This window comes from Crotalus tigris, unplaced genomic scaffold (assembly GCF_016545835.1).
Source record: "Crotalus tigris isolate CLP2741 ecotype Arizona unplaced genomic scaffold, ASM1654583v1 scf7180000024115.3125172, whole genome shotgun sequence".
Lineage (NCBI taxonomy): Eukaryota > Metazoa > Chordata > Lepidosauria > Squamata > Viperidae > Crotalus > Crotalus tigris.
The window spans coordinates 524,469-540,419 of record NW_024100392.1 but is presented as its reverse complement, the minus strand read 5'-3'; the positions used below and the strand labels follow the sequence as shown (position 1 = coordinate 540,419).

At 37.6% G+C, this 15,951-nt stretch overlaps 1 protein-coding gene across 5 annotated transcripts; it reads right to left on the bottom strand.

The window, feature by feature from the left end:
* Positions 1-1,095: 1,095 nt before the first annotated feature.
* Positions 1,096-10,835, bottom strand: GPR161 (G protein-coupled receptor 161). 5 transcript variants are annotated; one of them, XM_039322488.1, is made up of 7 exons: positions 10,655-10,835; positions 9,721-9,814; positions 7,996-8,395; positions 6,911-7,635; positions 5,426-5,530; positions 4,632-4,748; positions 1,096-2,167 (listed from the first exon to the last, which is right to left on the bottom strand). In XM_039322488.1, the coding sequence occupies exons 3-7, from the start codon at positions 8,361-8,363 to the stop codon at positions 1,920-1,922; spliced, it is 1,563 nt and encodes a 520-aa protein (XP_039178422.1). In that variant the 5' UTR covers positions 8,364-8,395; positions 9,721-9,814; positions 10,655-10,835; the 3' UTR covers positions 1,096-1,919. The 5 variants fall into 5 exon arrangements, with proteins under 5 accessions (XP_039178422.1, XP_039178424.1, XP_039178423.1 ...); XM_039322490.1 differs by having other exon boundaries at positions 7,996-8,392; XM_039322489.1 differs by having other exon boundaries at positions 10,697-10,834.
* Between the last annotated feature and the right edge of the window lie 5,116 nt (positions 10,836-15,951).

The following is a 15,951-nucleotide window of genomic DNA, read 5'->3' as shown; positions in this document are numbered from 1 at the left end:
TAAATTGAAGATTATCTGTAATGGAAATGGAATCTGCTTAACCAGTGATCCTTATTCATGGAATGCTGTTCACCATTAATCCCAGTTACAAAAACTGCAGAGGCAATGTTATCTACTTGCTTGTGGAACATAGCTCACCTTTTTTGTGAATCCAAAAGAAGATAATTGCTGAAAGAATGAAGCACTGAATTCAAATGATTCCCCACAGAAATAGGCCAAGGCCATAGAGCTGAGTGCTCTCTAGAACTATGGGTCTATAGTATAGTTTCTATAATTGTAATATAGCAAAGACAAATAAACTTGTGGAAGCCACAATCCAACATGTTTGAAGGACACTATATTAATGAAATTGTTCCAGGAGAAAATATGCATCACAAGTAATTAATATTATGTCAGGGCTTACAAAATATTAATCCTGGCTTTGAACCTTCAGTTTGTGCTATTATCTTAGGTACATAAAAAACCTGATGCACAACTAATTCTGGAATTAAATCACCTGAATATAAAAACTCACTTTTGTACATTAGCTAGATCTTTAGTGTGATGCTACTTTGAATGCACTCAAGGAATCATAAATATGTATATGTACACCTACAAATATGAAACTTGATTTTCTTCACATACTAAATAAGAAATTAATCCTAATTACCCATATAAATTACTCCCTTTCCTGCTTCCTCAATCAGTATACCAACGTATTCCAAGTATGATTCCTAATGCTATACAAACATTGCATTTTCTTTGCAAGCTGCAAGTGAAATCACAAGTGACTTTCCAACTATCAACAAGGTTGCAGCTACATTCATTTCACTATGATCTGCCAGCTTTTGTGAGAAGAAAATAGATTAACTATCTGACCATTTAAAACTCAGGATACCTTTGTATACTTTGCAGGGGATGCCACTTTCCACTTTATTTTTAAAAAAACATGTCTTGATTTAAAAAAAACCAAACCCATATGCATGTAGTGTTGTAACATTATAAAGGGAGAGAAAAATATTTTGTAGTCAATTTTGTAACCTTATATATATATATATATATATATATATATATATATATATATATATATATATATATGGTGTGTGTGTGTATAAAGATAAAAGCACTTTCTGATCATCATCAGTTTAACAACTGAGGAATAAAAGTTTTTAAATGGTAGCTATTGCAATGTTTATAGAAGCTGTGGAAACTAACTTTTCTGGGGGTTGTGTGTTAAAGATGGACATTCTGAAACTTTAGAAAAGGAACAAAAATATAGAAAACACAAGATGACAGTAAACTGAGAATGTAACCTTGTAGATGATCAATATAAAATGCTTTAGGAAAATGTGACTATTCATATTAAAATACTAGTGTGAAAGTGACCTAATTCTCAGCCTTAATCAATACTAGATTTGATAGGGCTCAGTTGCATTTTATTATATATTTTTTCCGTAAGTACCTGGACAAAATTGTTAAAGTATTGGAGAGATAGGATTACTTTAATAGTGAACTGTGTTTATAAAGGTTTTAAAAAGCAGAAAAAGGATCCAGCCAGAAACACTATGGAAGTTGTCCCCAACCTGAGTGTTCCTGTTGCCTACAGCTTCCATTTTTAGATTTGTTAGTCACAGTCATGCTGGATGCAGAACTTGCAGCTGAAGTCTACACTTCTGGATAGTGCCCAACTTGGGAAATGCTGCTGTATGCCACCGAAATAGTCAAATAACTTGTGCTTTATTATTTAGGGATCAGTGAACCCTTTCATACTTTCAATTTCCCAATATTTTGAGTTACTTTGTTTTGTAATATTGTATTAGGACGATTCTTTAAAGCTTTGCTTAAAAAACTGGGACCTGTTTTGCTTTCCTTGTAAAGAATCGTGGCTGTGCATCAGTTTTAGTGATTTTTTTTTTCCTATTTGTTTTATTGAAGCAATTTTAAGTGTTCCCTTCTTCAATGCTTTGTAGTTGTATTTTTTGTCCAATGTGGATCCTGCTGCCATGCCGTGCGCTTGCATTGTTGCCTGCCACAGTTCGTGCTGGGAACAAAAAGCCAGACAGGGCATCTCCTCCAAACAAGGTGATCCTCACATCCGTTTCAATTGCTTTGGCCAAGCTGGATGCATAACTATCCAGCGATTTGTGAACTTCGGCCTTTACATGAAGGATAGAGTTCTTTGCTGCTTCTGACCAAGGAAAAGAGAGAGATTAGCCCAATAATTCCATATGAATACCTCATACGTTAGTGTTAATTTGGACATTGTAGTCATCTATCCTGTAATGAAATACATTCAAAGAAGAGTCATCCTATTGTGGCTTTGGGATTCTATGTAGGATAGTAGTTATAAATCTAACAAAATGAAGAGCTGAGTCAAGCGTACACATGATAATTTAATCTGACAATTGACACCTATCCATAAACTTAAAAATAAAGTATGTGGATCTCAGACATCAGCAAATTATATAACAAAGACAGCCTTTAAAGGAACTGTTTCTTTAATTACAACAGAGAGTAAAACTCCCTTTATTAAATGCTGTACTTCTTTCATCACCTCTGCTACTGCAATAGGCAGACTAGAGATCATTTACAACTACTAAAAACTACTATTATCCCAACATTTGCAGCAGCACTTCTAGAAGTAGCCCTTAAGTAATTCAAATTAAATCTTCCATCTACAGTTCTAATTTTGAGCTTGCAATCTTACATATATAGTTTCATTTTGTTTTTTCTGAAAATGCTCTGAAGATTTCTCTTCTATAGGTCCACTGCACTTTTTGTGTATGATTTGTTAACAGTCAATACTAGTGCCTAAGTAAAGCTAAAAGAAGAACTGAATTTTTGTCCATTCTAGAACAGTTTCCCAGTTCTCCTTACAAATCCATGAGTCTGTTTTCCTTCCATATTTTTCATTTTCCTTTGTACTTTCTTACATGTGGAAAACTCCCTTGCTTGTCATTTTCTCTTTAAGGAATCTCTTTATAATGAGTGTTTACTTTATCCTTCCTGAATTCAGTATAATTCATTTTACTTTTACTTTTTTTAGACACATAGACAGATCAACAGACTTTGGCAGTGAGGATGCAATTGCTAATATATGTCTATACTGGATATATATGAATATAAATAATGTATGGCCATTACTAAATTTATTTACAGGCAAAAATCTTTAAAAGTTCCAATTGCTTAGAGCAAAGCCACACTTACTGACAATGTCCAATAAATCCACATTCTGCAAAGTATCTACTTTTCTATTTCCCCACTAAAGAATAAGTTTAAATAATTGCAATTATCACTAAATATTTTTTATGTTGGCTTTATTATTTTAATAAATAACAAGGCAGCAAACATGCCTCATATTCCTTCCTTCTCCTATTTTCTCCACCACACCCTATGACAGTGGTGGCGAACCTATGGCACGTGTGCCAGAGGTGGCATTCAGTGCCCTCTCTGTCGGCACGTGCGCCATCACCCCAGCCCCACCTCCCCACCAGCAGCCCCCCCCAGTGGAGAGTTGCCCCCGGGTGTGGCCTACTCAGAACAGCGCAGCCAAGGACATGGCAGCCGGGCAGTGGGGACAAGACTCTGCCCTCGTGCCCCATCGCGCGCAGATGATGCTGTGGGGCGTGGGCAGAGGGCATGGCCGCCATGGTGCTGCTGGGCCACCTGGGCAATGTGCTGCGGCAAGCCATGGAAGCGGTGGGTGGCCCGGTGGGCAAGGCGGAGCACAAAGTGGGGTAGAGTGGGGGGCGGAGCATGGAGAGGTGGAGCAGGGCAGGGGTTGGATAGCAGGTTTTGGGCACATCACTGCCCTATGAGAAGAGTTGGGCTGAAAGAGAGTAACTGCTCCAAAGTCACTGAGCTGGTTTTTAGCCTGATACCTTAACCATTAGACCAAATTGGAGTCAATGTTTTTTTTTAATGAAATTTGTTTGCCAAATTTAGCAGAAACATGACATTTCAGATAATCAAACAGAAAACATTTTAGCAACATCTAAATTTTCAGGAATGTTGACATTCAAGGTTATGTCAATTTCCTTATAGCTAATTAATTCAACCAACATATGTGCCTTACATTTTAGACTGACAATTTGCTGGAAAAAATAGTCTCCCTTTTACTCTCCAAATTAAAGTTTGCAAGATGGTATAATATTCAAAGTTTAGTTGTTTGGAAGTTGAGTACATGAAATATTCGAGAGATTCCGACAGAGGACAAGAGATTCAAGAGATTTTCAGAGAAGTGTGTCTCCATTCCCAGTAAGCATCAACTTTTTATGCAAAATGAATTTATTTTCTCTGCCTCTTTAATTTTTCCCTTCTGGATTATATATATATACAGTATATATATGTATATATGTATGTATGTATGTATGTGTATGTGTGTGTGTGTGTGTGTGTGTGTGTGTGTGTGTGTGTGTGTACATGAGCTATAAGCTATAATGAGCTATAAGACTTTCAAATCCATTTATTTCATTTTCAAGTCTTTCATAACTTCTAATTTATATTAAAAAAACAATTAAATTCAAATGAGTTAATTAAATTCAAACTAAAATTAAGTAAAAAATCAAATAGCAGCATAGGACTGAATTCTTAGTTCAAGCATTCCCCTCTTATATACAGTTCAGTAATGGGCATGCCTAGCCTCAACATACCTTTAATTTGTTCCACTTCATCTTCAAAAGTTACAGAACTCCGTCGATGAGGGTAAACACAATGTGGGTGACTGATTCCATCAGAACTATAATCATCAAGCAGCATAACATCTGTCCCTAAAAAGATATCCTAGCTTAGACAGTTGACTAAATCATTTAGTGGGATAATTCATTTAACGTATACAAGCAAAAATAGTATTTTTGTGATATGGGCATTGAGTTGTACTCTCCCTCACATCTAGAAAACAGCAGATGGCACCTCTAGAGCTGGAATTGTATTTTACAATGCAGAAAAATGAAGCAGCAAAAATGGCTTTTGCTTATGATGCTAATTATAGAATTAGGAAACAAGTGAATGGGAAGAATGCCTCAACTTTCTTTTGCAGTTTTTCTTGTAACCAAGTCATCTTTGGTGATGAATTTTATTTTGAATTGTATTTCACTTAACTAATCACTAAACTTAATCAGTGCATTTGCAGGAGAGAATCAGAAGTTACACAAACGGCTAACTATCTCCACCTTTCCTACATTCATGGAGTTTTACAGGGCAGCCCACACACTTATTGCCCAGTAGTCTTTTTCTCAATGCTTTTTCCATTATTTTTCATGGACACACATACACACAAAACCTGTGGGAGGGGGGAATCTTATGATAGCTTCATATTTTTTCATGGATAGCACTAGAATAGTTCTACTAAGTTGCATTTCAAGTTTATTGCAAGCTCTTTTTTTATAGCGGCTGTATCATAATCCTGGCTCTTGTTCATTGCAACATAATTCAAAGAAACAATTACCTGAATCCTGAGAGCAACTGAAGCCTGTATCTCCTGTACTGCTGCTGTGTCCTAATGTCCGCTCCCCTGCCATGAGAGCTGTCAGATGTGGAGATAATCCTAGATCTGCAAAAGTATTTCACCATCCAAACAAATTACCTTTTGGAATCATAACCAAATATCTTCAAATATCCTCAGTGCGTTTTACTACATTGCTTGATTTAATAATAGCTAAGTTTGTAACAATCCAGTTTAGTGTAATGGTTGAGGCATCAGGCTAGAAACTGGGAGACTGTGAATTCCAGTTCTGCCTTGGACCCAAAGCCAACTGGGTATCTTTGGCCCAGTTACTTTCTCTCAGCCTTGGGAAGGAGGCAATAGCAAATCGCTCCTCAAAACCCTTGCCAAGAAAACTGCAGGGCTCGTCCAGTCAGTCTCCAATCACTAGTCATGACTGAATGGAATAAAAAAAAGGTTGTAAACTTCTGAATTTATTAAACAGGACTCTTAAGTAACTCAGAATTAAACTTCATATCACTGGGAACCTGTATCCAATGAGATCAATGGAAAAAAATCTTTATATTCCTTTTTAGCTTGGTATTGGAGTTTGAATATCTCAAAAATAATAAAAATTGAGGAGAGCGAAGGTGCGCCTTGGATTACAGAACCCATTGAGCTGGTTGCACCTGGAGTCATCCAGCGCCCCCAGGGGAGGCAGCGATCAAGAGGTTCACTGGGTGGCATGGCCTCACATGGAGTGCCCCGGCAGTTAGGGATTACAACTCCCACCTGAGCAGGGGATTGGACTAGAAGACCTCCAAGGTCTCTTCCAACTCTGTTGATCTGTTATTTATTCTGAAAACCTTTTAAATAAATGCTTTGAGCATTTATATTTATCTAGGTTATAACATGTGATAATGCTGTGCCAACTGTGATGAAAGGGGAAGGCAGCTAAATGTAAGGAGAGCCAATCACAGACAGAGAAAGAATGGTGTAAAAGCAATTGAAATTGTAGTGGTAGTGATAAATTAATCTATATCATTGGTTGAACTCCCATTTTCAACTTTAGTAGCAAACCATTACACAGAAAAGTTAAACTGAGGATAAGATTTTTTTAAAATCATAAACAAATAAATAAATGGAAAACAGGAATTGCAAGAGGTTGTAGATTCTATATCACAAAAATATACATATGCAAAAGATGCCTTCTGAAAGCACTTAGCTTAATTTTCCAATTCTATCCTATCAGTTCAGTGAAGTTTATCTGAATAAAATGGATAATTGGACAAAATGAATCTCCAAGGTGTCCTGTCTGCCTTGAGTATATGCAAGAATTGTGGCCATGTCCATGTCAAAAATTCTCAATTATGAAGAAGACAAAGAAATCACATGATAAAGGGTAGACAACACTAGTGGCTGTACCAGTCTAATTAAATGGTGGCTACTCTGTCCTAGCAATTTACAGTATCTTCTAGAGGCATTTTAATAATTTCTTTTTAAAATTACCTGTGATCCTATTCGAAATACTAAATAATCTGGATGTCCTTTGCCTTTGAACAAATGATTCTCTGTAGTACCGATCTCCAAAGCACATTCCCAGTAACTCTTTGCGTACAGTTTTATTCCAGAGTCCATAAATCAAAGGGTGGCAGATAGCACTTGTAAAAGATAACCATGTTGCTAATGTCTCAAAAGCAGGGGAAATGCAATTTTTACCCCAAAGTGCCTCAGACGTGATAACCACCATGTAAGGCCCCCATGTGATAACAAAAGCCCCAATCACAACTAAAATTGTGATCAAAGCTTTGCACTGATTGGCAGAATAAACAACCCCTTGGAAAGCATTCCTTCGGCTGCCTGATGAGGACGTTGAGGTACTTGAGTTCTTTCTCCCATTCCTTTGTGTATCTTCCGCAGCAATGACCACGCTGCCACAGTGAATCTTCCGTGCCTTAATCCTGGCCACACGAAATATGAAACCATAGCAAATGATCATGACTATAAATGGTAGCAAAGCACACCATATCTGCCAAAATGCGGTGTAACCTGCCTGCTTATGCCATGCAGCTACACACATCCATTTGAACTGATCAAATTCTAAAGATGACCAACCAAAGAGGGGTGGAAGGCATCCAATTAGAGAATGAAGCCACACATACACTATGGCAACAACAGCTCTGTTACCCGTAATCTTCATAGGGTAAACCATTGGGTACAGGACAGCATAGTATCTGAAAAACATAAACAGGGAGTGCAGTAATATTAGGGTACATGCAATACATAGGAAATTGAATAATACCAAACATGTAAAAATTAAAGGAATGAGTCTGTCTTTTGAAAATTGGATCTGATTAATTGGAGAACTTGGGCTGTCTCGTGGAAACACACTTTTCTTTGCTGCTTAAATATTCAGATGCTGCTTACATATTAATAAACAAAGTTATTAGTGCCACAATCTCAATGTATGGACTTGTTAGCATTGTTAATTAAAACATATTTCTCTGCCACTGCATGTTTAATGCTGGTACCTGCTAAAACCCCTTTTTCCCCACGCAGCTCAATTCAGGTCATTTAAAAAATGAATGGCGTACCGATCGATAGCAATGATTCCGAGTGTGAGCATACTGGCAGAGCTGATGAGCATATAGAGTAGGGCAGAGAAGTTGCACCAAACAACTCCAAAGATCCATTCCCGACGGATGGAGCTGGTAACAACGAAAGGAAGCACCAGCACCGAAAGAAGGAAGTTGGACAGAGTGAGGCTGAAAACAAACTTGTTGCTTAAGGTGAGCAGGTATGACTTCTTGTAAAGAGTAAGGACGATCACCAAATTTCCTAAACAGATGAAAATAGCAATAATGATGATAGCAATTGACTCGGCGATTCTGCCTGCTCCCTCTTCCAGCAGTGTGAGGTTTTCTGAGGCATTCTCCTTACTGAGGGACAAGTTGATGCTCATTGTCAGAGCAACCAAGACATGCTGAGCATCTGCTAAAAAAATACAAAAACAGTTGATACATATATTGCATCAATTATATTTCCGTAATTTTCAAGGAATGGACTTGGCTGCATTGTATTAGTTAAAATACTACAAATACTACATGCATAAGGCTTATCCAAGTTATAAAATATTACATGAACTTCATGGATATGTTTAATGATATGCAAGGCATTGCCAAAGACAGACAGAACAACTCCTATGTAACTCTCTCCAGTCCACGGAAAAACGTCTTGCCACGGAACTGGTCCTTGGTGCCCAAAAGGTTAGGGGCCACTGCTCAAGAGCATTTCACTTTGACCTGAAAGTGCATAATGGAATACTCTATCCTTAGAAACTTCCAGAATGCAAGAGGAGGAAGGGAACTGGGGGAGCAGACAATTTCTGAAGGAAAGATATTCTTAAAGTAGGATATCTTTGCCATGCTGTTCAATACAAATTTCACAAGCAGTAATACACCATAACTAGCATGGTGGAATATCCATGAAAGCCTTGGAAAAGATATTCAGGTTCTTTGATGTCTCTATATCTACAAAGATCAAATGGTGTAAGCAATGATATTATCTGTGACACTTTATGGAAACAAAAGTTGGACCCTGAAGAAGCATGATGGGAAGAGTATTATTGCTTTTGGTGTTGGAGAAGACTCCTAAGAAGACTGTGGACAGACAAGAAAACAAACAAAGGAATCATCAAACAAATCAAACCAGAGTTCTCAGTCAGAAATGACTAGAATCAAATTATCCTATTTTGGATATATTATGTGAACACCTAGCTTTCTGGACAAGGTTCTAATGCTGGTAAAGGTGGAAGTAAGTTAAAGAAAAGGATGATGGGCAGCAAGGTGGACGGACTCAGTCAGAATGGCAATTGGTGCACTAACAGAAGATCTGGATAAACACATTAGCACAGAATATGGCCAAAATCTATGTATGTTGGATGAATTGTTGAATATGGTTATGTTGGATGAATTGACACAAATTAGCAACATCAAACTTGGTGCTTTTCATTTCCTATGATCTCTAGGTAGCACCACTAACAGCATTGAACATATCTAAATGCTGCCTGTAGGGTCTTATTTTATAGAGTTCAAACCTAACACACAACAAAGCCAAATGTGTTCCATAATAAAAAACAACAACAAATAAAACAGCAACACAAAGACAAAACTTACATGCATATATACCCATTCAAGGTAAGCAACAGTATGCAAAGAACAGAAAAAGATTAAATACATCAAAGAAATTAAGGCACCAGATAAAAAGGAAACATCGCTAAATGTACCTTTTGTTAGCATCATTAACTATACATCTCCTACCTTTCTATCCTTGCAAGCCATCTTTGCTTCCATCACCTCCGCACATTGATTTATACATTTGCTTTTTGTCCCTTAAACTTCTTTTTCAGGGCATCTGTGTGATTTAATTATATTAATTTTCTTTCAGTATACTCTTTTCTTACTTTTTTGATTTCATAATCTCTTTATTCCATAAATTTATCACTTTTTAAGCAGGAATTAAAACTTTTTTTCCCACGTGACTTGACTCTTAATACATTCGCCAGGGCTACTGAATTACAATACAGTAGTTTGTTGGGTGCGTACACGTGATTGGAAAATGAAGGTCTTGGAAATACCAGGTAAATAGGTCTAGGACGGCTCGTATCAAATCTTGGATTCAGACCACCCAGTTTTCTTTTCTTTCCCTCGCCCCTCCTTCCCGTTTTTGCTTTTTTTAATATATATGGTGGGCCTGCACAGCGGGACTTGGATGCAAGATTTACCCAGAATTTTAATCCAGGCTCGCAGTAACTGCAGCAGAAGCGGTCCCCATTCTACAAGCCCCCGCCTGGATGCTCCAGACACCACCCTGAAAAGTGGAGGAATAGCGTTGCTCTCGCCTGTTTTTTTGCCCTCGCGCGGCTGTACAGTACAGCGAAGTCGGAAAGCCGATATATGCCTCGTCGCAGGCTTGAAAAAAAATGCTTAGCCCGGCTCGATACCAGAATATTCAGCCAGCCTTTCTCTCCGCTGCCGAGGCATGGAGAATCGTGGCTGAGTAGCCAGGCGTCTCCCGTCCCGGGCGCCACCCTCGCCCAACATACCAATCCCATCGTCGCCTAGAGGCAAAGCCGAGTCTACGGGATCCCTCCGAGGAGGCGAGGACCCTGCTTATACCACACAGGGTCCGTCCCACTCTTCTGCACCAGAAGGTCACGGGGGACCTTCCACCGGGATCAGACGACCCACTCACCTTTGACCAAACTGCTCTCGTGTGGCCCTGCCACCCCCTTACCTATGCAGGCGAGGGGGTTCAGATTACGGCCCCCGGGTCCCCTACTGTCTCCGCCAGTCGAGGCCCCAAAAAATAGTCCGACCCCCCTTCTTTCTCGTCCATCCCCTCATCTACTTTTTCACATCCCTCCTTCCTTGAAACACTCCTTCCATCCCTATTTTACTCCTCCCACTTCCCCACCCTGCCCTTTCTACTCCGTTGCGCTTTTGTTCTCCAGCAGCTCGCTTCCCCCCCTCCATATTTCCATAAGAATGATCTTTTCTCTTTTTGTAATTCCCTTACAGTTAGAAAACAGATTTAACAAATTGTCTTTATGTGGAAAAGGCTGGTTTATAGAGAAAATGGGACAAAATTTTCAAAGGCAATATTCTCCACCAGTATTAAATAAATAATTTATATTAGTTAGCCCGGCCCACCAAAATTCCATTTCTTCGTTAAACTTTCACGCTGTCCTCTGCTTTACTGAATATCGTTTTTCTTTCCTGAGCTGAAGAGCATCACTTGCACAAATGCAAAACAAAAATGAAGAGATGGTTTGTTTAGATACAACTTCTATACCAGACAAATTCAGTATAAAGGGAAGTTTTGTAGATTAAAAAAACCCCACATTTTAAATAAAGGAACATTGTTTAAATAAATGATGATAAATAAATCACAATTCTTCCAACAGTTTATATTGGCTAATTTGTATACCCCTGGCTTCAAATTAATAAATATGTTTGTTTTACACTGCCATTCTATGTCTTTAAAATAGAAGCCAGTAGAATTTACTTTCAGTTAAGTGGTACCGTAACTTAAAATACTGCATAGTGTTAAAATGTGCTGTACTATACAATTAAACCAGTAGTTATTTCAAACAAAATTTCACACAACATAGCAACCAATCATATACTGTCATATAAGCAGACATAAACCAGAGGTTCATAAAGGTTTACTGAACTATTTCAGCCCACTGACTGCAGTTTATTTAGCAGAATATGATCAAGTAAACCATGCTTTAGCACAATGTGAGAATTGAATCAAACTATTTGTCATCCATCTCTAGGTGAACAGCGGCCTTTAAGAATTTTAAAAACTAGTTATTTGTTAATGCAATATAAAGATGTCAGAACTGCATGCCAATCTAAAAAAAATGTACTACTTTTCTCTCTCTAAATTTTGATCTAATAGGAAATTATAGCTGCTGTCATTTCACCTATAAAGTCTTTTCATTGCTTTGGTAAAGAACAGTGTTGGTCACATTGTACATTCTAAAAAAGCTAAAAAGAAAACGTGTTTAACTTCTCCAAACAAAGCAAAATAATTAATGAAGGAACAAGAATGCAGGAGATGACCTACTGTATAAGCTATAAAATGTCATTTTCCTTGCTGTTTTCATTAAAACCAGGTCAGGATGGCTTGATGGCAACTTTTCTTGACATATTTTTTACAGACTGGGTCTGGTAACCAATAGAGTCAATGGAAAAGTTTGTTGTACAAAGCTAAGCAACAGCAGCATTCTAACATTTCCACATCTTGTAAGTTACGCATATCCCTAAGTTCTGGTTCCTATTAAAATCCTCCATGTGTAGAACAAGAACAGTAATAAATCTCTCAAATAAACCTCAGGCCCATTTATTTATATTTTTGGACCACTGCTGAGATGATGCACATGCTCTAATAGCCTACAGGTAGTCCTCAACTTATGACCTCTGTTGCAAATTTCTGTTGCTAAGACATTTGTTAAGTGAATTTTGTCCATTTTACAACCTTTCTTGCCACTGTTGTTAAGTGAATCACTATAGTTGTTAAGCTAGTAACACAGTTAAGTGAATCAGGCTTCCTCATTGACTTGGCATATCAGGTTGCAAAAGGTGATCACATGATCCCAGATCACTGTAACTGTCATAAATATGAGTCAGTTGCCAAGCATCTGAATTTTTATCACATGACATGGGGATGCTGAAATGGTCATGTGTGAAAAACGATCAGAAGTTACTTTTTTCAGTGCTGCTGTAACTTTGAAGGTCACTAAATGATCTGTTATAAGTTGAGGACTACCTGTATTGCTGTTTTTTCCCCTTAGATGGTCTTTATTACTACACAGAGAAATAACTCATTTTTAAAAATTGCACTTTCCATCACTCCCAACTTTGGTTCATACTTTAGATGTAGCCATACTTTGTTTTAGCACCGTTTCTTGAATCAGCCACAATTGGCCAGATACATATATCATATATCATGCCAACTTATAAAGTATGCTTCATGTACCTGGCACCAAATGATCAGGTCCGTATAATATGCCAAGCTGGTTGAACTACGGTAATTATATGACAGAAAATCGAAGTTATTTTTGGTAGGAAATCTGAGGTTTTAAAAAAATAACTGTATCTATAGTAGTGAGGTGTAAAAAGGTTAGGTAAATGTTTTCCCTGTCCAGTCGTGTCTGACTGTAGCAGGTGGTGCTCATCTCTCTTTCTTAGCTGAGGGAGCCAGCGTTATCCAGAGATGCTTCTGTGGTCATGTAGCCAACATGACTGCACGCCTAGGTGCATAGAACGCTGTTACCTTCCCACCGAAGCGGTATTTGCTATTTACTCGCATTTGCATGCTTTTGAACTGCTAGGTTGGCAAGAGCTGTGGCAGATAATGAGAATTCAAAACGCCGTGCAGTGCTCAGATCTCAAACTGAGGCTATCAGCTTTCCAACGGATAAGCTCAGCATCTTTAACCGCTGAGCCATCACACACCCTTCTATATACTAGATGTCTACTCCTCTTGCCCTTCTGTTTAAGAATGTTCTTGTTGTAATATGTGAAATATTGATGAATATGAACATGGTACTTGTTCTATTATTGGTTATAACTTTATTTTTTTAGCAAACGTAATTACATTTCTGGTTAAAATGAAGAGATATAGAATTTTTACTTATTTTTATTTTATTTTTTATTAAGATGAAGATAAAACCATAATAAAATCACCATAATACAGAACCATAGAATAGCACTGAGATAGATGTTATAGACCGCTGAAGTAAAGACAAGGATAGAGAAAGCTCGAACAGCATTCTTCAAAATGAAAAAGGTCTTCTGCAGTCACGACATAAGCCTAAGACTGAAAATCAGGCTTGTCAGATGCTATATTTTTTCTATCCTGCTCTATGGAGTAGAGAGTTGGTCTCTGACAGAAGGCCACCCGAAGAGACTAGAAGCATTTGAAATATGGATTTACAGGAGGCTGTTATGTATAAGCTGGGTTGACAAGATCAGAAATGAGGTGATAAGCCGCCTGGGAAAGCCAAAGGAAATCATCAAAACAATTAAAAAATGAAAATTAGAATATTTCGGACACGTGATGCGACACCCAGAAAAATACGGCATACTCTATTTAATCCTCCAGGGAAACATTGAAGGCAAACAAGGTCCAGGCAGAAGAAGAACATCATGGCTTCAAAATCTAAGGGACTGGTTTGAACAAAACTCAGCAGCACTTTTTCGTGCGGCTGCTAATAAAAACAGGATTGCCAACATGATCGCCAATGTCCGATGGCACAAGAAGATCTAAGGAAGCTTCACAATGGTATACCTCCACAATACCAGGGCAACATTCTATCTTAACTGAGCAGCTAAAAGTTTATACACATGGCTACCAAACCAGATATTGCATCAGTCACCGTCAAAAGCTACAGAGGCAGCAATTAGACTATATAAAAAAAATGATTAGGAAGTTATCAGTTTGCTTGAATTTTGTTTATACATAACACTTATAATGAATAGAACATTATATAATGAGGGTAGGTATAAAATGGCATTTAACTTGTGCTTTTTAATGAGCTTTTTTAATGTATTGAACGAACACAGTTGAAAGGTGGAATTGAGCGAAAGGCAGCCAGCAAATCAGGCAAACTAAATCCAAGGTTTGTATGACTGTGCAGTATTAGTTTTAGAAGCTGCTTTTTACTGGCTCAGAGGAGTAAGGTAGTCTGCTTAATCTACAGGCTATAATGAAAAAAGAAAGCAGCAATTGCTCAGTTATCTATTTTTTTCGCTGGAACAATAAAAGAGCCAATTTTAAAATTATTTGTATTAAAAAAAATAACTGATATAAAAATATGATCCCAGTGCAAAGAAAAAGTGGATTTCCAGATGTTGCTGAAGAACATTAAGCAATGTAAATATTCTAACCTAGCAAAATCTGTGGGTTCTCAGTAACTGGACTACTGTATTCTCAATGATTTTCCTCATCTTAAACACAGAATACAGTACCAGAGATTTTACTTCTTAAGCAAGCAATTTATTACATATCCTTTACTATTTCCCAAACCAATTTAGTTTACTAAATTACAATTTAGTAATCAATTTAGTTAATGTTAACTAAAATGAAAGATAAAAAAGAGACAAGGATTTTGAGTCCACCTTTCATAAAGGGCAGAAATAAAAGATGTACTATTTTTCCAATTATTTACATGGAGCAGAACTATTTCAGTTATCCCAAAGATGCTTTTTCATGAGGCAACTCGACTTTGTTTTACTTTGAAGACGTTTGGCTTCTCATCCAAGAAGCTTTTGAAGCTCTGACTGGATGGTGGGGAATGGAAATATTTATACTCCTACAGACAGCTGACAACTATCTCAATTGAATTCCTGCTATTGTACAGTATTGTTTCTAAGTCATGGTCAACTCGATGGTGCAGAAAGTTGAAATGAATCTATTTGTTTTAAAGACACAGAAACCAGGTTTTTTTCCATTCTCCGAGAAAACAAAATTCAAACTTTTTCAAACCCCTATATGACTTATTATCTCTACAGGGTACCATTAAAGCCAATTTTAACCTCAGGGATGCATATAGATTGCACTTTGATTTCAACACTAGCTAACGCAAGGTTTGGTTTCCGATCATTTCTGAAATTCTTTCTTTTTAAAGTTTTAAAATTTTTCTTTCTGGGTATTGATGACCACAGACTAGCACTACTTTCCTCTTATAATATATGAAAGAAAACGTTTATGCCTTGCTGGAGAAATAATCTAATTGCCCTTTCGCTGCTAGATGCTTACAAGTATTTTCTTGCAGTTTGTCTTGCGGAGGAACCTTATTTCAATGGTCTGCACCAACAATAGAAAAAAAAATAAACCGCTTGGTGGACGAATTTTTTGAGTTAATTTTTAAGCACGTGCTCCATTCATGAAAGGCATCGCCGACGGAGACCAGGAACCGGAAGACGAACTTTTGAAGCCTTTTCATTTCATACGGAGGCATGAAAACCCGGAAGCGGAAG

Excerpts from the sequence above, each read along its gene's own strand:
- GPR161 (XM_039322488.1), bottom strand. The coding sequence starts at position 8,363 with ATGAGCATCAACTTGTCCCTCAGTAAGGAGAATGCCTCAGAAAACCTC. Across the intron at positions 7,636-7,995 it reads GGAATCATTGCTATCGATCG|ATACTATGCTGTCCTGTACC; the intron begins GTACGCCATTCA and ends TATGTTTTTCAG. Across the intron at positions 5,531-6,910 it reads TATTTCGAATAGGATCACAG|ATCTAGGATTATCTCCACAT; the intron begins GTAATTTTAAAA and ends ATACTTTTGCAG.